Source organism: Heterodontus francisci, chromosome 2, assembly GCF_036365525.1.
Source record: "Heterodontus francisci isolate sHetFra1 chromosome 2, sHetFra1.hap1, whole genome shotgun sequence".
NCBI lineage: Eukaryota > Metazoa > Chordata > Chondrichthyes > Heterodontiformes > Heterodontidae > Heterodontus > Heterodontus francisci.
Window position 1 is genome coordinate 175,980,780 of NC_090372.1, and position 19,779 is coordinate 176,000,558.

Sequence of the window (19,779 nt, forward strand, 5' to 3'; positions counted from 1 at the left end):
TTTGAGATAATAATTAAACATACTAAAATTTCACTTCCTTCAGTTTAAATGGTTGAGAGCTCTTTCTTCAGGTGCCAACACCAGCTGTGTCTGTATGCCTCTGTGTCAGCATGTTAGAACAAACGGTCTTCAACTAAAAGCCAGTTCAAAATTGAATTGTAACAAATGTATCGCTTGCTACTCACCCCCAGTGGCTGTAGCTATGGTAACGAGAATGCACCCTTTGAATCGCAGTTTCCAAATGGCTGTTTCTAATGGCAACCAAAAATGCACCTTGCTATAACTTCTAACTACCTTGCTGATTCTTAAAGCAACACTGATATTCTGCAAAACTTAAAAGGCAAACCACACATACCAGAAAAAAAAAACTACAGGACCATGACACCTTATGAGATGTAATGGTCTGCCTCAACTACCCTAATGTTCCAATAGCTCTCTACACAAAGAATTTCTTCCAACCTGTATTCTCAGTCTCAATGTTAATTATCAATTAATGGTTCTTCACTAACACTGCAAGCATAGATAATAGATTTTTCCTATTCACCCGATCAAAAGCTTCATAATTTAAAATACTTCCATTAAATCTCCTCTTGAGCTTTCTTGCGCATTCTAGTTTCTCAAGTCTCTCTTTAAAACTATAGTTCAGCATCCCTGAAATCCCAGTGAATCCATGCTGTACACTCACAATAGCTTTAACATTCTTTCCTACTGGGTAACAATATGACTAATCATTGCTTTATACAGGTTGCCATGAAAACCCCACCTGCCAAGAATGAGGCATATTAATTTTGTCATATGAAACATTAATTTTCAACTGTTGTTGAACTGAAAAGATGACTTGTTTAAAGAGATCACAGCAGTGGCTGGAAAAATTGCATTCTAAGAGACAGTTGCCTGGAGAAGATAATGGAACTGCTCCCTGATCCAATTAACCCAAATGGATTTTGATCACCAGACAGTGACTGTGTAAAAGGCCAGCATTCCATCACCCCCCCTCCCCACCCCGCACCACTGAATGCGTCTGCTAAGATGGAGAATCCATAAAAACGCGACTGCCAGCATCAGTTTTCGTGCTCAAGTCTGAGTGGGACTTAAATCCACAACCTTCTGACTCAGAGGCAAAAATGCTACCAACTGAGCTACAACTGACTCATTGTTAAATGTTTTAATGCCGTCCGTAAATAAATATAAAAACCTTATATACCGAGTAAATTCAAAAACTTAAGATCAGATTAATTATGAAAATGCAGGAAATTAATTCATGAATTTTAGGGAGTAATTCAGTTTTATTGAAAAAAGAATTTTTGTTTTGTTCAATTTGCATATCCTGTGAAATACAGTGCAAGCACTGCTGGAAAATAATACGATTGTTTAAAAAGAGTCCTGGAAATTCACGCCTGTTCCAGCATTCTCAACAATGCTCATTGGTAACACTCTCTCTTTGGAGTCAGTTTTTGTGAGTTTAAGCCTCACTCCAGAGACTTGGGCACATAATTTAGGCTGACATTTCAGTGCAATAGTGAGGGACTGTTGGAGGTTCCATCTTTCAGATGAGACTTTAAACTAAGGCTCCGTTGCCCTCTCAGATGGAGGTAAAAGATCTCCTGTCACTATTTGAAGAAGAGCAGGTGTGTTCTCCTGGAGTCCTGGCTAAAATTATTGCTCAACCAATAAAACCAAAAACAGATTCTCTGGGCATGTATTTAAATCACTGTTTGATGCACCATATGGTATACAAATTGGCTGCCATGTTATCTTCCATGACAACAATTACTTCACTCCCCAAGTGCTTGATTGGCATCCCATCCACTACCTTAAACATTCACTCCTTCCACCTCCAGCACACAGTAGCAGTATTCTGTACCATATACAAGATGCACGGCAGCAATGCGCCAAGGCCCCTTCAACAGCACCTTCCAACCCCATGACCTCCACCAGCTAGAAGGACAAAAGCATCAGGGGCGTAAGAACACCATCACCTACAAGTTCCCCTCAGAGTCACACACTGTCCTGACTTGGAAATATATCACCGTTCCTTCAGTGTCACTGGGTCAAAATCATGGAACTCCCTCTCTAAACACACTGTAGGTATACTACACAACAAGGACTGCAGCGGTTCAAGAAGGCGGCTCACCACCACCTTTTTAAAAAAAATTTGTTCACGAGATGTGGCTGTAGCTGGTTAGGCTAGCATTTATTGTCCATCCCTAATTGCCCTTAAGGTGGTGGTGATGATCTGCTTTCTTGAACCGCTGCAGTCCTTGGGGTGTAGGTACACCATCAGTGATGTTAGGAAGGGAGTTCCAGGATTTTGACCCAGCGACCGTGAAGAAACGGCGATATAATTCCAAGTCAGGATGGTGTGTGGCTTGTAGGGTAACTTGGAAGCAGTGGTGTTCCTATGCATCTGCTGCCTTTATCCTTCGAGGTAGTAGAGGTCACAGGTTTAGAAGGTGCTGTTAAAGGAGCCTCGGTGACTTGCTGCAGTGCATCTTGCAGATGGTACACACTGCTGCCACTGTGCATTGATGGTGTAGAGAGTATATGATGAGGTGGTGGATGGGGATGCCAATCAAGGGCAATTAGGGATGGGCAATATATGCTGGTCTTGCCAGTAATGCCCATGTTCCATGAGCAAATAAGAAAGCTTCATTGGCTGGGAAGCACTTCATGACATGCTGAGGTCATGACAGGCACTGTACAAATGCAAATTCTTTCTTTCTCGGTTTTTCTTCTTTCCCACCGTGAGGCCAACAGAACAGCCAGGAACAAGGCCTGGACCCAGGCATGCACTGGAGTTTCCTCACTAGCCCATTAAATGCAGAACCTCTGCCTGTCAACACTGCTGTTATTGTAAAGGGGCAGGGCCAGAGGCAGACACTCCCAAGGCTGAAACTCTTGGAGTCCTGATCTTCTGGTACAAGTGTGGCGGAATGAAGTCACTGAGAAAGATACTGCCCAGTTGCCAATTATGACGAGTCACCTTTGTCCTTAACGTGCGAGCAGCTCCTTGGCAGGTATTTCTAAACAACATTAGTTTCTTGAATTCACTTCATTCAGCTGTACTAAACACTGTAAGACAGAACTCTGATCATATAGGTATGTGGTTATTCTTCTTCTTTGGCCTACTTGTCTCGAAAGACAATAGGTAAGCACCTGGAGGTGGTCAGTGGTTTGTGAAGCAGCGCCTGGAGTGGCTATAAAGGCCAATTCTAGAGTGACAGACTCTTCCACAGGTGCTACAGATAAAATTGGTTGTCAGGGCTGTTACGCAGTTGGCTTTCTCCTTGCGCTTCTGACTTTTTTCCTGCCAACTGCTAAGTCTCTCCAACTCGCCACGCTTTAGCCCCGCCTTTATGGTTGCCCGCCAGCTCTAGCGATCGCTGGCAACTGACTCCCACGACTTGTGATTAATGTCACAGGACTTCATGTCGCGTTTGCAGACGTCTTTAAAGCGGAGACAAGAACAGCTGGTGGGTCTGATACCAGTGACGAGCTCGCTGTACAATGTGTCCTTGGGGATCCTGCCATCTTCCATGCAGCTCACATGGCCAAGCCATCTCAGGCGCCGCTAGCTTAGTAGGGTGTATATGCTGGGGATGTTGGCCGCCTCGAGGACTTCTGTGTTGGAGATACGGTCCTGCCACCTGATGCCAAGGATTCTCCGGAGGCAGCGAAGGTGGAATGAATTGAGACGTTGCTCTTGGCTGACGTACGTTGTCCAGGCCTCGCTGCTGTAGAGCAAGGTACTGAGGACACAGGCTTTATACACTTGGACTTTTGTGTTCTGTGTGCCATTTTCCCACACTCTCTTGGCCAGTCTGTGCTTATTAGGACAGTATTAAACAGACTGCGCTGAAGTTTGCTAATATACTGCTATCGATTTCCCTTTGTAATGTAGTGTTAGTAACCTATAAACCTTGCTGTTACCACTGGCCTATTGATCCAGGGCTGACCTTAAAGCAATGGTCAGTTTAGTCACTTCAGTAAACTGAATCAAAAAAGACATGCAAGTACATTTTTTTTTCTTTCATGGGATGTGGGCATCATTGGCAAGGCCAGCATTTGTTGCCCATCACGGATTGCCCTTGACAACTGAGCGTCTTGCCAGGCCATTTCAGTTAAGAGTCAACCACATTGATGTGGGTCTGGAGTCACACGTAGGTCAGATCAAGTAAGGACGGCAGATTTCCTTCCCTAAAGCACATTAGTGAACCAGAATGGTTTTTAGGACAATCGATAATAGTTTCATGGCACCATTGCTGAGACTAGCTTTCAATTCTAGATTTTTAAAATTAATTAATTGAAGAACTGTCTCTATCTGCTTGTGTGTTTATCGCGTATGCATGCTAGTAGTTTTAACCAAGTTAGCGTTTTAACGTTAATAAATTTACACCTTTCTTGTTTCTATCTAGGAAAACCTGTGAGTGATTTCTTTGCCACTACGATCGGGGAGCAGTGAACAAAAATTCACTGAGGGGAGGCTAAAACACATTTTAAAAAATTAAACCCGGTTACGGTCAAACCAGGAAAAGGCTGAGAGGGAACCTCTAGACCCCTTTTTCACTGAATTGTAACAGAAACTTGGGGGGCTAGTGCCTGGATTCAACCCACAAACAAATGAGAAATTGGCAGTGGGAATCAAATTGATCCCAATCAAAAAGAGAAAAGATTTCAAAAAAGGTTTTCTTGTGGTTGTGTTTTCTAGAATACTAACATTCCTGCGGCTGAAGCCAATAGCTCCCCAAGCCAGGGTGAAGTAACTTGGAATAAAAACAAGAAATGCTGGAACCACTCAGCAGGTCTGGCAGCATCTGTGGAAAGAGAAGCAGAGTTAACGTTTCGGGTCAGTGACCCTTCTTCGGAACTCTGTCGGAAGAACAGCAGAACTTCAAAAAGGTAACCTATGTGTAGGAGCGGAAGATGTAGGTATGGTTCTTAATAAATACTTTGCATCTGTCTTCACAAAAGAGGGGGGCGATGCAGATATTGTAGTTAAGGAGGAAAAATGTGAAGTATTAGATGTGATAAACATAGGGAAAGAGGAAGTATTAATGGGATTAGCATCCTTGAAAGTTGATGAATCACCGGGGCCTGATTAAATGTATCCTAGGCTGTTAAAAGAAGCAAGGGAGGAAATAGCAGAGGGTTTGACCATAATTTTCCAGTCCTCACTGTATATAGGTCTGGTGCCGGAGGAGTGGAGAATTGCTAACATTGTACCTCTGGTAAAAAGGGAGTGAAGGCTAGACCGAATAATTACAGGCCAATCAGTCTGACCTCAGTAGTGGGCAAATTATTGGAATCTATTCTGAGAGACAGGATATACCGTCACTTAGAAAGGCACAGGTTAATCAAAGATAGTCAGCATGGATTTGTTAAGGAAAGATCTTGTTTGACCAAATTGATTGAATGTTTTGAAGTAGTAACAAGGAAGATAGTTGAGGGTAGTGCAGTTTGTGTGGTCTACATGAATTTTATCAAGGCTTTTGACAATGTCCCACATGGCAGACCGATTAAAAAAATAAAATCCCATGGGATCCAGGGAAATGCAGCAAGGTGGATACAAAATTGGCTCAGTGGCAGGAGACAAAGGGTAATTGCTAGCGGTGTTTTTGTGACTGGAGGGCTGTTTCCAGTGGCATTCTGCAGGGCTCAGTACTAGGTCCCCTGCTTTTTGTGGTGCCTATTAATGATTTTGATGTAAATGTAGGGGACATGATCAAGAAGTTTGCGGATGACACAAAGATTGGCTGTGTGGTAGATAGTGAGGAGGATAGTTGTAGGCTTCAGGAAGATATTGATGGTCTGGTCAGATGGATAGAAAAGTGGAAAATGGAATTCAACCTGGGGAAGTGTGAGGTGATGCATTTGGGGAGGTCAAACAAGGCAAAGGAATACATGATTAATGGGAAAATACTGAGAAGTGTAGAGGAAGTGAGGGACCTTGGAGTGAATGTCCACAGATCCCTGAAGGTAGCAGGACAGGTCGATAAGGTGGTTAAGAAGGCATATGGAATCCTCTCTTTTATTAGCCGAGGTATAGAACATAAGAGCAGGGAGGTTATGCTGGAACGGTATAACTCATTGGTTAGGCCACAACTTGAGCATTGTGTGCAGTTCTGGTCACCTCATTACAGAAAAGATGTAATTGCACTAGAGAGGGTACAGAGGAGATTTACGAGCATGTTGCCAGGACTGGAAAAATACAGCTATGAGGTAAGATTGAAGAGGCTGGGGTTGTTCTCCTTGGAATAGAGAAGGCTGAGGGGAGATCTGATTGAAATGTACAAAATTTTGAGGGGCCTGGATAGAGTGGAGGTGGAGGGCCTATTCACCTTAGCAGAGAGGTCAGTGATGAGAGCGCATAGATTTAAAATGATTGGTAGAAAAATTAGAGGGGAGATGAGGAAAAACGTTTTGACCCAGAGGGTGGTGGTGGTCTGGAGCTCACTGCCTGAAAGGGTAGCTGAGGCAGATAACCTCAACTGATTCAAAATGAGTCTGGACCTCAAGTGCCTTAAGATGCAGGGCTATGGTCCAAATGCTGGGAAGTGGGATTAGAATAGCTGGATCATTTTTTGGCCGGCACAGACACCATGGGCCAAGTGGCCTCTTTCTGTGCCTTAAACATTCTATGATTCTTACAGTACAGAAGGGGGCGGCTTAAAAGAGGTGTACAATTTAGTCCCACACCCCAGCATTTTCCCATAACCCTGCAAATTAGTCCTCTTCAAGTATATTTCCAATTGCCTTCAGAAAATCCTGTGGAATCCCAATCCTTTCAAATAATGTGTTAAAAGATCTTAGCCTCTGTGTGGAAATAATTCATTTTCCCTCTAGTGTTTGGCCAATTATTTTAAATCTATGATGTCTGGTTGCTGACCCATTTATCAGAGGAATTAATTGTTCCCTAGCTGCTCTAGCAAAACCCCTCATAACTTTGAATACTTCTTTTAGGTATCCCCTTAACCTTATCTGCTTTGAGAACAATCCTAGCTTCTCCAACTTGTCCACAAAAGACCATCATTCCTGGTGAACCCTCCTCTGTACCCTCTCAAAGGCCTTGACATCCTCCCTAAAATGTGATGCTCAGAACTGTCCACTATTCCAGCTAAGGCCGAACAAGTGATTTATAAAGGTTTAGAATGGATTTGTATTCAATGCCCCTATTTACAAAGCCAAGCATCCTACATACTTTGTTAACTGCCTTATCAACTTGCCCTGTCACTTAAAGGATTTGTGAATATGTAGCCCAGGTCCCTCTGCTTTTGTACCCCCTTCAAAATAATGCCATTTAGGTCATACTTCTCTCCATGTTGTTCCTCCCAAAGGGCATCCCTTCACATTTATCTGTGTTAGATTGCATCTGCTATGTGTCTGTCCATTTTACTGGCCTGTATGCCTTCCTGAAGTACTGCTCACTATTTCCTACATTACCAACTTTTGTATCACATTGAAATTGTACTTCTTGTATATAAATCACCTGGATTTGGGTATAAGAAAACCAATGGTCCTAATATAGACCCCTGCAGACCCCACTGCATACTTCTCTCAAGTCAGAAAAAATCCAATCACCACTACTCTCTTGCCCCATCCCTTAGCTAATTACCTACCCAAGTTACTACTGTTAATACCATGTGCTTCTATTTTCCATATATGTATCAAGATGAGGTAAAAGAATGAAGGCCATGAATGAAGAAAGCAGAATGAATGGAGGATTGCTGGCATTAGGCACGTGTGGTTGAGATGGAGAGGCAAGAGCATCACTTGGAGTAGGGACGTATTAAGTAAACATACTCATATACTAATTAGACATGGGTAGGATGTGCTGCTGTAATAGTGTCACATTAGGAATAGTTAATTAACTGTATAAAGATACAAACATGCCAGAGCCCCTCAGGAACTTCCATCTCGTCTAGCTTAGTCTAGTGTGAGTACTCAAGATGTCGCTTATGTCACCTGTTGTATCCATCGTACATTTTATTTTTGATACCAGTCCCAGAAACATTACATGGAATGGACTGGATCAATGACTTGATGAATAAAAGATATTAATCAGATGCATCAGTATATCCCGGTCCTTGAAATTGTATTTTTTTTTTTTTATTCGTTCATGAGATGTGGCCCTTGCTGGATAGGACAGCATTTATTGCCCATTCCTAATTGCTCGTAAGAAGGTGATGGTGAGCTGCCATCTTAAACTGCTGCAGTCCATTAGGGTATGGATAAATAATAAATTATCAACATCAGCCATCACCCATGGGCCCAGTGACATTGCTTTGGGATCCTCCAGCCCCACTGGCATCTCACCTTGCCAGGTTAAGGGTCAGTCTGTCCTGCAGGGCAAAATTCTACACTGCGCAGGAGATCACCAGAATCTTTGCCGCTTTGCTAGGCAAATCCCATAAATGTATCCTCCAAATGGCTCAAGAACTGGAAATATCATTTAAGCACTCTGATCATCTTTCCATCATTTGCCGCGTGGACACATGTGCACAGTTTTATCTTTCCTGTGCTGCATTTTTTTTCAATACAGCAAGGTGTCATCTGCCACAGCTTCAGTGGCTATATCCAGTCCCCTACAATCCATCCACCTCCTTGACCCTCCTGCTGAACAAATCAGGATGTTGGTGTGACAAAAAACAAAGGCATCATAAGTGCTTGCCCAATGCTCTGGATGAACATGCAAGATGCACAGTTGGGCACTTCAAACTATCAGAACATTTAAGGAATGGTAACCTTTCCCATTTATGAATGTGACAGGTTTATGAAGTGCAGCTTTCAGTAGCATGTGTGTCCCAATGTTGGCCTCCGCACTTTAGGGAAGCCAGGAATCCTATGGAAGCTGCATTAGGACATGTCTTACGAAGTCGCATGTACAGTAGGACATCCATGACCTGCAGGCCATCAGGCAGCCTTGGGTAATGTTAAGTCACCTGTCTGAAAGGAACCATGTGCATAGAAACTGAAGGCTGTCATCAACTTCATTGCCACAGACAAGGCCCTATGGGACCATGGCTTCATTTACCATCTCATGAATTGCTAATTGCTTTGTTACGGACATGCAGCCCAAGCATGGAGGGGTCCTCAGACATGGTCTCAAAGGACAGCCGAGTAACAGCTGGTCAGTCTCTGGCAAACCTTGAGCCTTCAAACTGGGCTCAAATCTTAACAGCCTTTTTGCTGTATCAGTGATCTGGGAGAAGCTGTATTTTCAGAAACAACTCACTGGTCCCTCTTTCTTTCTCTTCAGGCTGTGCAGCAGCTGGTAGTCCTGGTTTTGTCCTTTCAACTTCCAGACTTAAGAAAGCCTCTCAAATATATGCAGATCAAAAAGTCAATAGTCATTTGCCTTTTCCAGTTCTCAGCATCCATAAGTTTGACCATAGCAAAATCACATACAGTGATACAGCACTGAAACAGGGACTTTGGCCCACTGAGTTTGTGCCGACCAACAACCATCCATTTATACCAATCCTATATTCCCTACCACATCCCCACCTTTCTCCTGCCACCTACACACACTAGGGGCCATTTACAGTGGACAATTTACCTATCAATCCACAAGTCTTTGGCTGTAGGAGAAAACTGGAGCACCCGGCGGAAACCCATGTGGTCACAGGGAGAACTTGCAAACTTGTCCTTTAGGTGTTACAACCTCACATCCTGCTTTAAAAAGGGTCTTTGATCTTTTTAAAAAAAAATTCATTCATGGAATGTGGGCAGCACTGGCCAGGCCAGCAATTATTGCCCATCCCTAATTGCCCTCGAGAAGGTAGTGGTGACCTGCCTTCTTGAACCGCTGCAGTCCATGTGGGGTAGGTACACCCAGAGTGCAGTTAGGAAGGGAGTTCCAGGATTTTGACCCAGTGACAGTGAAGGAACGGCGAAAGAGTTCCAAGACAGGATGGCGGTGACTTGGGATCACCACCACCTGTAAGTTCCTCTCCATGCATTTGCTGCCTTTGGCCTTCTAGTTGGTAGAGGTCGCAGGTTTGGAAGGTGCTGTCTAAGGAGCCTTGGTGCGTTGCTTCAGTGCATCTTGTAGGTAGTACACACGACAGCCACTGTGCGTTGGTGGTGGAGGGAGTGAATGTTTGTAGATGGTGTGCCAATCAAGCGGGATGTTTTGTTCTGGATGGTGTCGAGCTTCTTGAGTGTTGCTGGAGCTGCACCCATCCAGGCAAGTGGAGAGTATTCCATCACACTCCTGACTTGTGCCTTGTAGATGGTGAACAGGTTTTGGGGAATCAGGAGGTGAGCTACTGGCCGCAGGATTCCTAACCTCTGACCTGCTCTTGTAGCCACGGTATTTATATGGCTACTCCAGTTCAGTATCTGGTCAATGGTAGCCCCTAGGATGTTGATAGTGGAGGATTCAGCGATGGTAATGCCATTGAATGTCGAGGGGAGATGGTTAGATTCTCTCCTGTTGGAGATGGTCTTTGCCTGGCACTTGTGTGGCACGAATGTTACTTGCCACTTATCAGCCCAAGCCTGGATATTGTCCAGGTCTTGCTGCATTTCTACACGGACTGCTTCAGTATCTGAGGAGGCACGAACGGTGCTGAACATTGTGCAATCATCAGCAAACATCCCCACTTCTGACCTTATGATTGAAGGAAGGTCATTGATGAAGCAGCTGAAGATGGTTGGGCCTAGGACACTACCCTGAGGAACTCCTGCAGTGATGTCCTGGAGCTCAGATGATTGACCTCCAACAGCCACAACCATCTTGCTTTGCGCTAGGTATGACTCCAACCAGGAGGGTTTTCCCCCCAGATTCCCATTGACCTCAGTTTTGCTAGGGCTCCTTGATGCCATACTTGGTCAAATGCTGCCTTGATGTCAAGGGCAGTCACTCTCACCTCACCTCTTGAGTTCAGCTCTTTTATCCATGTTTGAACCAAGGCTGGAATGAAGTCAGGAGCTGAGTGGCCCTGGCAGAACCCAAACTGAACAGGTTATTGCGAAGCAAGTGCCGCTTGATGGCACTGTTGATGACACCTTCCATCACTCTACTGATGATTGAGAGTAGGTTGATGGGGTGGCATTTGCCCGGGTTGGACTTGTCCTGTTTTTTGTGTATAGGACATACCCGGGCAATTTACCACATTGCTGGATAGATGCCAGTGTTGTAGCTGTACTGGAACAGCTTGGCTAAGGGCGTGGCAAGTTCTGGAGCACAGATCTTCAGTACTATTGCCGGAATATTGTCAGGGCCCATAGCTTTTGCAATATCCAGTGCTTCAGTCGTTTCTTAATATCACGCGGAGTGAATCCAATTGGCTCAAGTTTGGCATCTATGATGCTGGGGACTTCAGGAGGAGGCCGAGATGGATCAACTCGGCACTTCTGGCTGAAGATTGTTGCAAATGCTTCAGCGTTATCTTCCGCACTGATGTGCTGGGCTCCCCCATTATTGAGGATGGGGATATTTGTGGAGCCACCTCCTCCAGTTAGTTGTTTAATTGTCCACCACCATTCACAGCTGGATGTGGCAGGACTGCAGAGCATAGATCTGATCCATTCGTTATGGGATCGCTTAGCTCTGTCTATTGCATGCTGCATATGCAGTTTGGCATGCAGATAGTCCTGTGTTGTAGCTTCTCCAGGTTGACACGTCATTTTGAGGTATGCCTGGTGCTGCTTCTGGCATGCCCTCCTGCACTCTTCATTGAACCAGGGTTGGTCTCCTGGCTTGATGGTAATGGTAGAGTGAGGGATATGCCGGGCCATGATATTTCAGATTGTGGTCGAGTACAATTCTGCTACTGCTGATGGCCCACAGCACTTCATGGATGCCCAGTTTTGCATTGCTAGATCTGTTCGAAATCTATCCCATTTAGTACAGTGGTAGTGCCACACAACACGAAGGGGGGGGGGTATCCTCAATGTGAAGGCGGGACTTCGTCTTCACAACGACTGTGCGGTGGTCACTCCTACCAATACTGTCATGGACAGATGCGTCTGTGGCAGACAGATTGGTGAGGACGAGGTCCTCACGAAGTATGTTTTCCCCCCCTTGTTGGTTCACTCACCACCTGCCGCATACCCAGTCTAGCATCTATGTCCTTTAGGACTCGGCCAGCTCGGACCGTAGTCATGCTACCGAGCCACTCTTGGTGATGGACATTGAAGTCCCCCACCCAGAGTACATTTTGTGCCCTTGCCACCCTCATTGCTTCCTCCAAGTTGTGTTCAACATGGAGGAGTACTGACTCATCAGCTGAGGGAGGGCGGTAGGTGGTAATCAGCAGGAGGTTTCCTTGTCCATGTTTGACCTGATGGCATGAGACTTCATGGGGTCCGGAGTCGATGTTGAGGACTCCCAGGGCAACTCCCTCCCTACTGTATACCACTGTGCCACCAACTCTGCTGGATCTGTCCTGCCGGTGGGACAGGACATACCCAGGGATAGAGATGGCAGTGTCTGGGACATTGCCTGTTAGGTATAATTCCGTGAGTATCACAATGTCAGGCTGTTGCTTGACTAGTCTGTGGGACAGCTCTCCCAACTTTGGCACAAGCTCCCAGATGTTAGTAAGGAGGACTTTGCAGGGTCGACACGGCTGGGTTTGCCATTGTCGTTTCCAGTGCCTAGGTCGATGCCGGGTGGTTCGCCCGGTTTCATTCCTTTTTATTGACTTTGTAGCAGTTAGATACAACTGAGTGGCTTGCTAGGCCATTTCAGAGGGCATGTCAGAGTCAACCACATTGCTGTAGGTCTGGAGTCACATGTAGGCCAGACCAGGTAAGGACAGCAGATTTCCTTCCCTAAAGGACATTAGTGATCTGGGTTCATGGTTATCATGATAACCAAGACCCCTGGCTGGTCTCTGGTAGAATTGGTGTGAGGTCACATGTCTCCTCTGAATGTCCATTTTACACTGCATTAAAGATCACCGTTTGTAAAGCATAACCATACTACAAAGTCCAGCGTTTATAACCCAAGACAAATAAAAAAAACTCTAGGAACAATTTACTAACAGCAGAAATGAGACACCACAGCTGCACTTGGCCTCCAAGTTGAGTGCCAAGTTAAGATCATAATTCATGTAATTACCAAAATCCTCTACCACATTGATTTCCAGCTGTGAACTGCTGTGGATTAAATTGAAATAATGCTGTAAATCCAGCAATTTTGCAAATGCCATTAAGTACATTGGGAAGCCTTGCAGCGAGTACAGACTTTTATTGGCTTTGCTGTGCCCAGTGGTGGAGCAGTCCAAATATTCCAGCACTTTTTGGAGGAACTGAACTGATGGCGTATCTCTTTTACTCTGGATTTTTAATGAATTAATAATGGTATAGGATGTTAATGTGTCATTCTAATGGCACGACTTTCCAGCAATTTTAGTGCATTATGTTTTCAAATATTTATATAATAGTTTTTTGACATAAATATTTCAGACATTTGTCACCCATTATGTTAAGAGAATATAACATATGTCCTACACACCATCACAGATGAAGTGGATAACCTCAGTGGGCGAAACAGACACTCTCCCTACCTCTGTAACCTCCTCCAGCCTTACAACCCTCTCAGATCTCTGAACTCCTTCAACTCCTGCCTCATGTGCAGCCCCGATTTTCATTACTCCACTACTGGCAGTCGTGCCCTCAGCTGCTTAGTCCCCAAGCTCTGGAATTCCTTCTCTAAATCTCTCTGCCTCTCTTTCCTCCATTAGGATGCTCCCTTAAAACTACATCTTTGACCAAGCTTTTGGTTACTTGTCCTATTATCTCATGTGACTCAGTGTCAAACTTTAATTGATGACACTTGAGTAAAGTGCCTTGGGAGATTTTACTATGTTGAAGGTACTATATAAGTGCAAGTTGTTGTTAAATGTTTCTCATTGCTGAATGTTTTTATGCTCCTCGGCTGTTTTTTCTAAAAGTTGTATGTTACGACCAGGTGAGAAAGAGGTCTAGGGCTCCCTTTCAGCCTTCACCTGGTCTTACTGTAACAGGGTTTAATTTTAAACACAAGAAATGCTCAGCAGGTCTGGCAGCATCTGTGGAAAGACAAGCAGAGTTAACATTTCAGGTCAGTGACCTTTCATCAGACCAGACAAATATTAGAAATGTAAAAGGTTTTAAGCAAGTAAAGCCAGGGTGGGGCAAGAGATAACAAAAAGAGGTGTTGCTAGGACAAGATCACAGAATAACTGACCAGAAGGTCATAGAATAAAGGCAAACGGTATGTTAAGAGGTGTGGTAAAAGACAAAGCATTAGCACAATGAGGGTGTCAATTGACTGTAAAATGAACAGCCCTGGCTCCAAGCAGAAACATTAAAAAAAGTGAAGGAACAGTGGAAACAAACTAAAATAAATAAAAAAGAATTAAAAATAAAGAGGGGGGGCGGGGGGGTGCGTCATGCTTTGAAATTATTGAACTCAATGTTCAATCCGGCTGGCTGTAGAGCGTCTAATTGGTAAATGAGGTGCTGTTCCTCGAGCTTGCGTTGATGTTCACTGGAACACTGCAGCAATCCCATGACAGAGATGTAAGCATGAGAGCCGGGGTGGGGTGGTGTTGAAATGGCGAGCAACCGGAAGCTCGGGGTCATGCTTATGTACTGAGCGGAGGTGTTCCGCAAAGCGGTCACCCTATCTGCGTTTGCTCTGCCCAATGTACAGGAGACCACATTGTGAGCAGCAAATACAGTATACTAAATTGAAAGAAGTACAAGTAAATCGCTGCTTCACCTGAAAGGGGTGTCTAGGGCCTTGGATCATGAGCAGAGAGAAGGTAATGGGCAGGTATTACACCTCCTGCGATTGCAGGGGAAGGTGCTGTGGGAAGGGGACGAGGTGGTGGGGGTAATGGAGGAGTGGACCAGGGTGTCGCGGAGGGAACGATCCCTTCGGAATGCTGACAGGGTAGGATGCGTTTGGTAGTAGCATCACGCTAGATGTGGCGGAAATGGCGGAGGATGATCCTTTGGATGTGGAGTGGAAAGTGAGGACTGGGGGGGGGGGGTCCACAGTTCTGGGAGGGAGGGGAAGGGGTGAGGGTGGAGGTGCGGGAAATGGGCCGGACACAGTTGAGGGCCCTGTCAACCACAGTGGAGGAGAATCCTCCGTTGAGGAAAAAGGAAGACATATCAGAAGCATGATCGTGGAAGGTAGCATCATCAGAAAAGATGCGTCGGAGATGGAGAAACTGGGAGAATGGAATGGAGTACTTACAGGAGGCAGGGTGTGAAGTGTAGTCGACGTAGCTGTGGGAGTCGGTGGGCTTATAATGAATATTAGTAGACAGCCTATCCCCAGAGAGGGAGACAGAGAAGTCGAGGAAGAGAAGGGAAGTGTCAGAGATGGACCATGTAAAAGAGAGAGAAGGATGGAAATTAGAAGCAAAGTTGATAAAGTTTTCCGGGCGGGAGCAGGAAATGGCACCGATACAGTCATCAATATACCAGAAAAAGAGTTGGGGGAGGGGGCCCGAGTAGGACTGGAACAAGGAATGTTCGACATATCCCACAAAAAGACAGGCATAACTGGGACCCATGTGAGTACCCATAGCAACACCTTTTACTTGAAGGAAGTGAGTGGAGTTGAAGGAGAAGTTGTTCAATGTGAGAACAAGTTCAGTCAGGCGGAGGAGGTGGTGGTGGATGGGGACTGGTTGGGCCTCTGCTCAGGGAAGAAGCGGAGATTCCTCAAACTGTCCTGGTGAGGGATGGAGGTGTAGAGATTGGCCGCCTATAGTGAAGATGAGGTGGTTGGGGCCAGGAAATTGGAAATTGTCAAAATGACGTAGGGCATCAGAACAGTCACGGATGTAGGTGGGAAGAGACTGGATCAGGGGAGAAAGGATGGCGTCATGATAGAAATAAATAAGTTCAGTGGGGCAGGAACAGGCTGAAACAATGGGTCCATCAGGACAGTCCTGTTTGTGGATTTTGGGAATGTGGTAGAAGCGGGCTGTCCGGGGTTGCGGGACTATGAGGTTGGAAGCTGCAGAGGGAAGATCTCCAGAGGCGATGAGGCCAGCGACAGTCCTGTGGACTGTCGGTTGATGTTCGGTGGTGGGGTCATGGTCCAGGGGGAAGTAGAAAGAAGTGTCTGAGAATTGGCACTGAGCCTCTGCAAGGTAGAGGTTGGTACGCCAGACAACAACACCACCCTTGTCTGCAGGTTTCATGACAACGTCGGGGTTAGACCTGAGAGAATGGTGTGCGGCAAGTTCAGAGTGAGAGGTGGACGGAGAAATTGAGATGGCCGATTTCTCGCAGAGTTTGTTTATTATTATTGAGTTCAATAATTTCAGAGCGATGGGACCCCCCCCCCTTTTTATTTTTAGTTATTTCTTTCTTTATTTGTTTATTTTATTTCAGTTGGTTTCATCATTTTTTTTCCCATTACCCCACTGTTTCTTTTCATGTTTATGCTTTGGGCCAGGGCTGTCAATTAACACCCTCTCTGCACTAACACTTTGTCTTTCAGCACACTATTAACATACCATTTGCCTTTGCTTCACGACCTCCTGGTCAGTTATTCTCTGAGACCCTGTTCTATCAACACCTTCTCCTCAGTTATCTTGTACCCCACCCCGGCTTTATTTGCTTAAAACCTATTACATTTCTAACCTTTCCCAGATCTGATGAAAGGTCACTGACCTGAAATGTTAACTCCGCTTCTCTCTCCACAGATGCTGCCAGACCTGCAGAGTATTTCCAGCATTTCTTGATTTTATTGGCAAGAATTGTGCTTAACCATAGGAGCAGTGACTTCTCAGGAGAGCAAGTACAGGGAGCAGAGAGCATGAGTTCCTGTGTTAAACAAGTACAGAGTTCAGGTAGGCGGGAATAATCCAACATCAATTTGGATAGATGGACCGACGGGGGACGGAAGGAATTTATACAGATATAAACATATTGTAAAAAAAATCCTGTCAGACCCACATTTTCTCACTAAATGTAGTCTTTAACCAGTTGTCATCCACCTCTGAGCCTTTTGCCAAACATGGTTTTTGTCATAGAGTGCTGGTGGTTTTGGGTCGAGTCTCCAGCGTCAGCAACATCTAGCTGGGTGCATCGATCAGCCTTATTTAATTTTATGTGCTGACTCCTGCAGGTTTCTACTGCAGCTGAGTCTTGATTTTTATTTATCTTGAGATTGTTATCTCATTTTGTTACTTCGTCCTTCCAGTAAGTTGCTTTGTGCCGACTGCCTTAAGACGTTATGCTATGATACTAAATGCTGTCCAATAGTCAAGTGTTGGTAAAAACTTCTGACTTTTCATTCCAAAACCATAGGCCACCCCCTCCCAAAGAATGAATCTCTAATTAGCTGAGTGTATCCATCATTAGTACTATTTATTTAGAAAACACCCTACAGCAAAGGAAGATGGTTGTGGTTTTTGGAGGTCAATCATCTCAGCTCCAGGGCATCACTGTAGGAGTTCCTCAGGGTAGTGTCCTAGGCCCAACCATCTTCTGCTGCTTCAACAATGACCTTCCTTCAATCATAAGGTCAGAAATGGGGATGTTCACTGACGATTGTACAATTTTCAGCATCATTTGCAACTCCTCAGATACTGAAGCAGTTAGTGTAGAAATGCAGCAAGACCTGGACAATATCCAGGCTTGGGCTGAACAGTGGCAAGTAATATTCACGCCACACAAGTGGCAGGCAATGACCATTTCCAACAAGAGTCCCCTTGACATTCAATGGCATTACCAACGCTGAATCCCCCATTATCAACATCCTGGGATTACCATTGACCATAAATGGAACTGGAGTAGCCATATAAATACTGTGGCTACAATTGCAGGTCAGAGGCTAGGAATCCTGTGGCGAGTAACTCATATCCTGACTCCCCAAATTGGTCTACCATCTACAAGGCACAAGTCAGGAGTGTGATGGAATACTCTCCACTTGCCTGGATGGATGCAGCCCCAACAACACTCAAGAAGCTCGACACCATCCAGGACAAAGCAGCTCGCTTGATTGTTTGTGCATGGGGTGCCATTCACTCCCTCCACCACCAACATACAGTGGCAGTAATGTACCATCTACAAGATGCACTGCAGGAATGCACCAAGGCTCCTTAGAAAGCATTTTCCAAACCCACGACCTCTACCACCCCTAGAAGGACAAGGGCAGCAGATGCATGGGAACACCACCACCTGCAAGTTCCCTTCCAAGCCACACACCATCCTGACTTGTAACTATATCACCATTCCTTCAAACACTGGGTCAAACCCCTGGAACTCCCTTCCAGCAGCACTGTAGGTGTACCTACCCCAGATGGACTGTAGCAGTTCAAGAAGGCAACTTACCACCACCTTCTCAAGGGCAATAAATGTTGGCCAGTGACAACTGGCTGCGACACCTACATCCCAGAAACAAATAAAAAAATGGTTATATCTCAGGCCACTGTCTTATTTACAAACCATAAAGCAGATTATTGACATATATAAAACTATAAGTACCATGTATACATTTTCTAAACAATTGATGCTGACAGATTCAGACCCAGAAAGCTTTGCCCAAACTGTGCTAAATGCACAAGTATTGAGACCACTGAAAAAGCCTATCTCCAGCAGGATTGAATAATATGTTACATTCTAGTTATAAGGATGCTGAAAGCCAGTTTACGGAGTCTTCCTCATTCTTTGGTTGCAACCATTTTGACTACTTCCAAACCTGTGGAGAATGTGTACAGTTGGTTTATTATTTTGTCTATTTCTTAGCACAGTTTAGGCAAGTTAAAAATGAACTGGAATATTTTTAATCGGTAAACACAGCAAATATGCAGATAAGACACACAAATATGAAGTTATTTGGGAATTTCGACAGACAAAACATGAAATATTTTTGTTTTAAAATTTACCTTAACCCAGTTCAAATCTGAGTTGCTCTTCAGAAATTCTTGGGTATACATGGCAATCAACTGTTCAGTAGGTACTTTATCTTGTTCCTTGTCTTCTCTTAAATAGTAAGTAAGCTTTATCGCACGTGCCTCTTTAATATAATCCGCATCTAACGTTACTCCTCCCACACTTGTACCAATAAAACTTCCATTAAGCGTAGGGTAAGTCAACGTAATGTTTTCTACGAGATTAGCATTGTGATTTATGAGGTGTAAAATAGGATTTGGGAAGCATGAATCGCCTACTTTTGCACAAAGATTTGAGTAATTATAATTAACATTATTATAATAAACCATTAAATCTTTGATCTTTTTATCAAGTGATAAAATTTCTACAAATGCTCTTTCGGTAAGGATATTACCATCTTTTGAAACTGCAATGAAAGAAACATACTTCCCCTCTGTGTAAAGCCTCGCCACCGAGAACTGCGAATAATCAGTTGGAAAATGTTCCTGAATAAACGCTCTTTCATTTTTCCCCCGACCGTTTAAAGGGGTAAATTGCTCTTGTATATTATTTGCCTTATTTTTCGCAAAAAACATGAACCCTGAACCCAATCCAATAGAAACAATGACAGGAATAATCAAAAACCACCACGGGGACCGACCCACACAAATTCCAAGCTTCTCGAAAGCATCACAGAGAGGTTTCTCAAGACAATCTGTTCGACAACGAGCCATGCTAAAACTGAGGCCGCTTAATAACAAAAAACACTCTTGAGAACAACAGTTCGACCATTTCCCCTTTAAACAATTCTACAAGCCGAGCCAACATGAATATCTATCCATCATCGTGTGACTTCTCCTTTCTTTATAAAATGACCCATTGGTTGAAGTTCACCGTTTTCCTCCGACGTCACGAGGCTTGCGGTTGGCCAGTAGTGCTCGT

At 44.6% G+C, this 19,779-nt stretch overlaps 1 protein-coding gene across 1 annotated transcript in view; it reads right to left on the minus strand.

Moving 5' to 3' along the window:
- The window catches only part of LOC137380954 (patched domain-containing protein 3-like), a 41,331-nt gene extending 21,754 nt beyond the window's left edge, over window positions 1–19,577 (minus strand). Inside the window, exon 1 of the mRNA XM_068053369.1 lies at window positions 18,852–19,577. Within this exon, the coding sequence (XP_067909470.1) occupies window positions 18,852–19,571 (720 nt within the window). The 5' untranslated portion in view covers window positions 19,572–19,577. The remainder of the gene's footprint in view (window positions 1–18,851) is intronic.
- Between the last annotated feature and the right edge of the window lie 202 nt (window positions 19,578–19,779).